Raw genomic sequence first — 6,681 nt, 5'->3', positions numbered from 1 at the left:
GCGGGGGGAGGGGGTGAACGTCACAAGTCACGTGATCGTTCTCTCTCTTCCCGAGGCTCCGCCCTGAAACTGTGGAGAGGCTCCATTTTGTTTCATTCTGCGGTTCGCTGTTTAGTAGACAGTTGCGACAATTAAACACTTGAAGAGACTCATAAAGGTATGTCCTTCTGCGTTACATGGATTTTACTTTGTGTAGCGAAATATATTTGCTTTGAGGATAGTTTGTCCTTCCGTTTTAATTTTAAATTTGTAATTTATTGAAATTAGCTTTGCGCAGCATCGTGCCGCGGTAACTCGAATGAACGGCGCGCGTGTTAGCTAACCGTGTTAGCTAGCTAACCGTCTGTGTGCTAGCTAGCTATCTGTGTGTTAGCTAGCAAACCGTCTGTGTGCTAGCTAGCTATCTGTGTGCTAGCTAGCTATCTGTGTGCTAGCTAGCTATCTGTGTGCTAGCTAGCTATCTGTGTGTTAGCTAGCAAACCGTCTGTGTGTTAGCTAGCTAACCGTCTGTGTGTTAGCTAGCTAACCGTCTGTAGCAACATTTGTCCTGTTCGTTTTAGCGGACTAAGCTGTAAAATGAGCGGGTGTCGGATCTTCATCGGCCGCCTGAGCCCGTCGGCCCGGGAGAAGGACGTGGAGAGGTTCTTCAAAGGTTACGGCCGCATTCGGGACATCGACCTGAAGCGAGGATTCGGCTTCGTGGTGAGTCATCGTTGCTGCTGAAAGTAGGTCAAGATTGTTGATTAGAGCTGGCCACAATCTGCTGAGAGGTTCCCACACTGCCGAGTGCAGATAAGAGAGCACATTTTATCTTTATGGATGTAAGTAAGGTATGAAAACATCCTGTTAACACCTGCAGATAGAAACGGATCTGTTTTTATTTTGCGGCCTGCACTGTRGGCGACACACCCACAGCAGAGCTCAGCCATGTGGCTGAAGAAATGAACTCATTATCCTAATCTTATTGTTTCAAACATGTGTGCAGGTAAACCATGAGGAGTTTGAACTATTGTTTGAAATGTTTGTTTCGTTGTAGGAGTTTGATGATCCCAGAGATGCTGAGGATGCTGTATATGAGCTTGATGGCAAAGAGCTGTGCAATGAAAGGTACGAACTTCAGCTACAAAAAGAGAAAATTACAAGTATTTTTATTTATGTCGCTTAGAAACCCTTTTTCCTGGATTGCAGGGTGACCATCGAGCACGCTCGTGTGCGTCTGCGAGGTGGTCGGGGCCGAGGCGGCGGCGGCGGTGGTGGAGGACGTTTTTCTGATCGTTACGGCAGAGGCTCCCAAAGCAGTCGGAGGTAAAACATCATCGTTTTTAATTAATCACTTTCTTCTGTGTCCAGCTTTTTTCTGCTGATTTTATTAGTGTGGTCTTTTCAAAGTGTTTAAATGCAAACCAACCGTATTATTACAGGTTCCTGTGGATCCTTTAAAAGTCTTAATTCTTTGAATTCATCAATCCAAAAATAAGGCKTTAATTAGCCTTCAAATGTCTTAAATCAGTCTTTCAGAGGTCTTAAAAATGTTAACACATTGCAAGTAGGATGACTGTAATTCATCTCAAATATTAAAATAATTCTTATTGTTATTTTGGTTTAATGGCGGTTGGCAAATATTAAAATAATCGGTAACATTTATTTTTTAAAACGTTCACAGGCAGACTTTCTTCTTTGACATCACTTCCTGTTATTTCACATGTAAATATCTCAACTGTCCATCTGAGCAATGTGACGTTTGTTTTGTAATATGTTAGTAATGTTTTTCTAAAAAAAAATGCACTCACTTTTCTTACAAACTTTGATGTCACAGACACTTTAAGGGTRAAGACCCCACTGTGGGTCCTAAAACTACAAATTTAGTCTTGTTAAACTGACTGTGAAGAATGTTTTTGCTGTATTTAACGAAAAAGCAGTTAGATAAACAATTGGTCTGTTAGCGAAATATTTGAATATTTCAACCAAAATTACTTTGATTCATGAGTTGCTGCTACAGTTTTTATTTTTTTGTCATTTGTGTTTATTATGAAATTGTCTTAAATTTAATTTGACCTTAAACTGTAGGAACCCTGTATTGAATTTAACTGATTCCCCACTTTTAAAATAATTAGTTGTGTGCTGAGAGCGCTAAGCTTTTTTTTATTTTTTGCTTAATWTTCGTATTTATTTTTGTCTCCAAAGAAACCCTCCTCCAATGCGCACCGAGAATCGCCTAATTGTGGAGAACTTGTCCTCTCGTGTGAGCTGGCAGGTCTGTATTAACTTWTAAAGCTTTATTTTCACAAATCTTATCACCCTCATTTATCTGCCTCCAACATTATACACATACTTTGTTTTACTGGGCTGCTAAAATCCAAACACATTATATTTTATGTCATTAAGTCAGTAGTACTGTCAGAATTAGCAGGGTAGTGTGTTAGCAATCTGTTTATTAAAGCCCAAAATGTTAGTTTGAGATGAGCATTTCTAATTTTCTTTGTATTTTGTGCAGTTTATTAAAAGCTCAGACAGCAGTAGCAACAAACAAAACACCAAATTTGTTCCTGTTTTCAAATTGTAACCAATTCTCCACCCCTTTATTTGCCAGCCTGTCTGTTGTGGCATATGGAAGAGCTCGCTTATGGTGGAGTTAACCCCTTCTGGGTCCTTCTGTCTGGGTTGAGCCTGTGCTGTCAGCCAGTGTGTCCTACTCCTAGTTGATGCCTGCTGGTCATGTGAGAGCTCGCTCCACACTAGAGGCGCTGGCGGCCCTTCGCTCGCTCGCAACGCCTGCTGTGTGGTTGAGAGCGGGAGAGAGGAAACAGAGTTGGCAGAGAGAAAGCAGACGAAAGAGTCGATGGTGACGGTGGTGACGTAATGATCGCTGGTTCGTTAATTTGAGGGGCTTCGATCGATCGCTATCCCCCCTCCCCTCCCCCTGTGGTGTTCCCGCACATCGCGAGAGAGTGTGAATTCCTTCCAGGTGTCCATGGAAATAATCTGCTGTAATCCTCATTGTGGTGGGCTCGGGACAGTCTGCGGCCCACCTCAAAGGGTTTCGCTCTCAGGTAGTAGTTTCCTCTCTTCCACCCTGTTCACTCTCTTTGCTGAGGTGGGGTGCCAAGGTGGGGGCGGCGAGCCCTGTGCCCTGACATGGGGCTCTTGGTGCCAGATGCTTCCCAGGAGGCCCCACTGCTGCAGTTCATGCAGATGGTTTTAATTTCTGTAGTGTAACAAGCGATGCGTTCAGGGAACTCAAAGCTATTCCAAAAACTGACTTTGTGTTTCAGTTCCTGTTTTAAAGAGATTCATATCTAAGTTCATGCTCTTTATTTTTCTATTCTTTTAATTATCCTGTTAGTTAAACAGACTTTGAGTTTCCTGGACTCTTGCTCTTTATCTGCAGTAGCCTGTTTAGTTTTCTTTGAAAATCTAACCATCTCTCTTTTTGGGTAAATCAATCCAGTTTAATGTCAGCCTGTATTTGTGCACCGAGTCTCTCCCAGAACTGACACAAGTTTAATATGTAGGACCTGAAAGATTTCATGAGACAAGCTGGAGAGGTGACATTCGCAGACGCACATCGGCCCAAACTCAATGAAGGGTAAGCACTGCGTCACACTGGATAACTGATGTCACAGAGGTGTGGGAGTGTTGGAAAAAACACAACTCAGTGTGCTTTTCTCTCCTCAGAGTGGTTGAGTTTGCCTCTCACAGCGACCTGAAAAATGCGCTTGAGAAACTGTCTGGAAAGGAAATCAATGGGAGGAAAATTAAACTCATTGAAGCTGCCAAAAAGAGGTGAGTTTCTGCTGGAATCAGCACGCAGGAAGGAAGTCATCAGAGTAGTGAAATATTATTTCAGATCCCCTAATCCAAACTCTGCTAAAGCAACAAAATATTTACCTTTATCATTTAAATGTGGCTTTTTTTCTCAAATAACAGTTTCAGGTTTGTGATTTTCACTGGGTGTGTCCCGATACCATTGATGCTGCTGCTTCTTTCTTTTTATTACTAATGATCCCCATAAGACCTCACCCATGTGAAGACCACTCTTCCTGTGGTCCACACAAAGTTCAAACACACCTTCCCTCCCCCTCCACAACTGCCCCTGGTTACAGCATCTGAACAAAAACAATACTAAAAACTGATTCAATAACTCCATAAATTAATGATCTGATTTTAACTGGAGTTATGTTCCAACATGAGATGACTCTCAGCAGAGGCTTGTCTGGTTTTAAACCTCTGAGGTTGGTAGTAATTTTAATAAACAGGTTCCTTTAGGGTCCTTAAAAAATCTTAAAAGTCATTGAATTCATCGATCCAAAAATAAGGCCTTAATTAGCCTTAAAAGGTCTTAAATCAACCTTTCAGAGGTCTTAAAATGTTAAAGTGTACATAGAATGGTTGTAATTCCTCTCAAATATAAAATAATTGGTAAAAATTATTTTTTTAATATTCACATGCAGACATTCCCCTTTGACATCACTTCCTGTTACTTCACTTCCTGTTACTTCACATGTAAATATTTCAATTGTTCATCTGAGCATCGTGAAATTTATCTTGTAATGTTTTAATAATGTCTTTCCAAAATTGCAAAAAAYTTGATGTCTCAGGCACTTAAAGGTTTCATCTGCAGCAAATTGGGGTTGAGACCCCACTGTGGGTCCTAAAACAACCAATTATGGGTCATTAGAGGATTTCCAGAAATTAAATTAAGTTTTAAAACTGCCTGCTAAGAATGGATCTGCTATAGTTAGATATGGATAAAAACAAGTGGTAGAATAGAACAGGATAGAAACAGACTTTATTGTCCTACGTGGGGAACTTCAGGTGTAATAGCAGCAGATACATTAATCCACAGAGATGGTATATTACTGTGACATTATCAAGTGTAGCAATGATAATAGAATTAAAGATGGTAACAATACAAATAAACAGATCAAAATGAGAATAATTAACGTACCAGGCTCTCAAGGTGAAATTAGATAATAATGAAAAATAAACAAGCTACTGTGACGAAAGATACGTAATTTACACAAAATAACAGTCATGACAGACTCATGATCGGGGGCGGGTATTAATAGGGCTGCTATGATTAATCGACAACTAATCTAGTATTAAAATAATCGATGACTAATTTAATAATTGATTATTTTTTTGTTCTTTACTTTGTTTTTCTCTCCAAACTGCTTTGACACCTTCCACTGCCACGTCTGCCTTTCTGTCTGTGTGTGTGTCTGTGTCTCTGTGTGTGTGTGTGTGTGTCTCTCTGTGTGTGTGTGTGTCTGTGTGTGTGTCTCTGTGTGTATAAAGTCAGTTTACTAACAGTTTATTGTGTATTTTTCCAGGTCCAGAAGTCGCTCCCGCTCCGACAGCTCCTCTCGGTCCCGGTCCCGTTCCCGCGGCCGCTCTCAGTCCCGCTCTCCCAGACGCTCCCGGAGTCCTGCCAAGGCCCACCACCGGTCCCGGTCCCGCAGCGGCTCGCCCGCCCGCGGCACCTCCTCCCCGAGCCCCAAATCAAAGGAGCCCAACAAGCGTTCCTCCAAGACCAGCAAGTCTGTGACCCCGTCCTCCCCCCTGCCGGCTCAGAGAGCCTCCAACTCCCGCTCTCGCTCCCGATCCCGCTCCAGGTCTCGCTCCAGATCCAGGTCCCGCTCTCGATCCCCTTCTACTGACAGTCAGCGCTAAGCAGCTGCAGTTAGGAGATCCTTCTTCTTCTGAGGTTTAAGTATCATCTTTTTTATTTTTGTTGTCTTTAGTCTCGTCAGTTTCACAGATGAACAGAAACTTTTTGTTTTCAGATAAAGGCTTTGATTAGAAACAGCTTTAACACAATCTGAACATCATTAACCAACAAATCTACACAAACTGGATCAGTTCACACTCATCAGTGCATCATCACGTCTTCACACTAAAGGAAAACCTGATTTCTCTATTTTTTACCACGTTTTTGATGAATCGTGAGTTTGTTCCTTATCTTTCAAAAATGGATATTTTATTCATCTCCAACTAGTTTAATTTGAGCTTCCAGCTCACAGACAACACCAACATGTCACTGGCAGCTTCTGTATCCAACACTCGTGTACAGTTACATTATTCCACCAAACATCTGTTAAATACATGTTGGTGGGATACGCTTATCTTACTGTTCATTTTGTAAAGAAGTGAAACTTTTCAGAAAGTCAACGCTTCAGGAGGTTTCTTTTTAATTTTTTATTTCTTTTGTTTGGTGTACAGGTCAGCTTGTGTTGGTGTTTAAATGTCATTCCAAGGCTACTTGTTGGTTGTGTGACGGTTGCTGTGGCTCAATTGAACATGTAGACGAGGGTTTAGAGAAACAACACATTTTTGTACATGAGGGTTTTATTTTCAGTGGAAAGTTGTAGATGTTTGTATGGTGTTAAAATACAGACCCAATAAAGCCGTTTTAATGACACCCTGACATACGTCTTTATTATTAGTGCTTAGATGGAAATTAATCACTAACAGTCCATGGGCTGGGGTGGCTCACCGAGTTTACACTGTGTTTACACTGTGTTTACACTGTGTGTTTACACTGAGTTTACACTGTGTGTTTACACTGAGTTTACACTGTGTGTTTACACTGTGTGTTTACACTGTGTGTTTACACTGAGTTTTTACACTGTGTGTTTACACTGTGTGTTTACACTGTGTGTTTACACTGTGTGTTTACAC

The 6,681-nt window shown here is 41.4% G+C and overlaps 1 protein-coding gene across 1 annotated transcript; it reads left to right on the top strand.

The window, feature by feature from the left end:
* srsf5b (serine and arginine rich splicing factor 5b) lies at positions 1-6,427 on the top strand. Its single transcript, XM_014015428.1, has 8 exons — positions 1-157; positions 561-702; positions 1,037-1,107; positions 1,189-1,305; positions 2,185-2,254; positions 3,513-3,586; positions 3,676-3,783; positions 5,334-6,427. The coding sequence occupies exons 2-8, from the start codon at positions 577-579 to the stop codon at positions 5,671-5,673; spliced, it is 906 nt and encodes a 301-aa protein (XP_013870882.1). The 5' UTR covers positions 1-157; positions 561-576; the 3' UTR covers positions 5,674-6,427.
* The last annotated feature ends 254 nt before the right edge of the window (positions 6,428-6,681 follow it).

This window comes from Austrofundulus limnaeus, unplaced genomic scaffold (genome assembly GCF_001266775.1).
Source record: "Austrofundulus limnaeus strain Quisiro unplaced genomic scaffold, Austrofundulus_limnaeus-1.0 Scaffold129, whole genome shotgun sequence".
In the NCBI taxonomy this organism is placed as follows: domain Eukaryota; kingdom Metazoa; phylum Chordata; class Actinopteri; order Cyprinodontiformes; family Rivulidae; genus Austrofundulus; species Austrofundulus limnaeus.
Note: the sequence above shows the minus strand (reverse complement) of the source record. Positions and strands in the feature narration are given on the sequence as shown.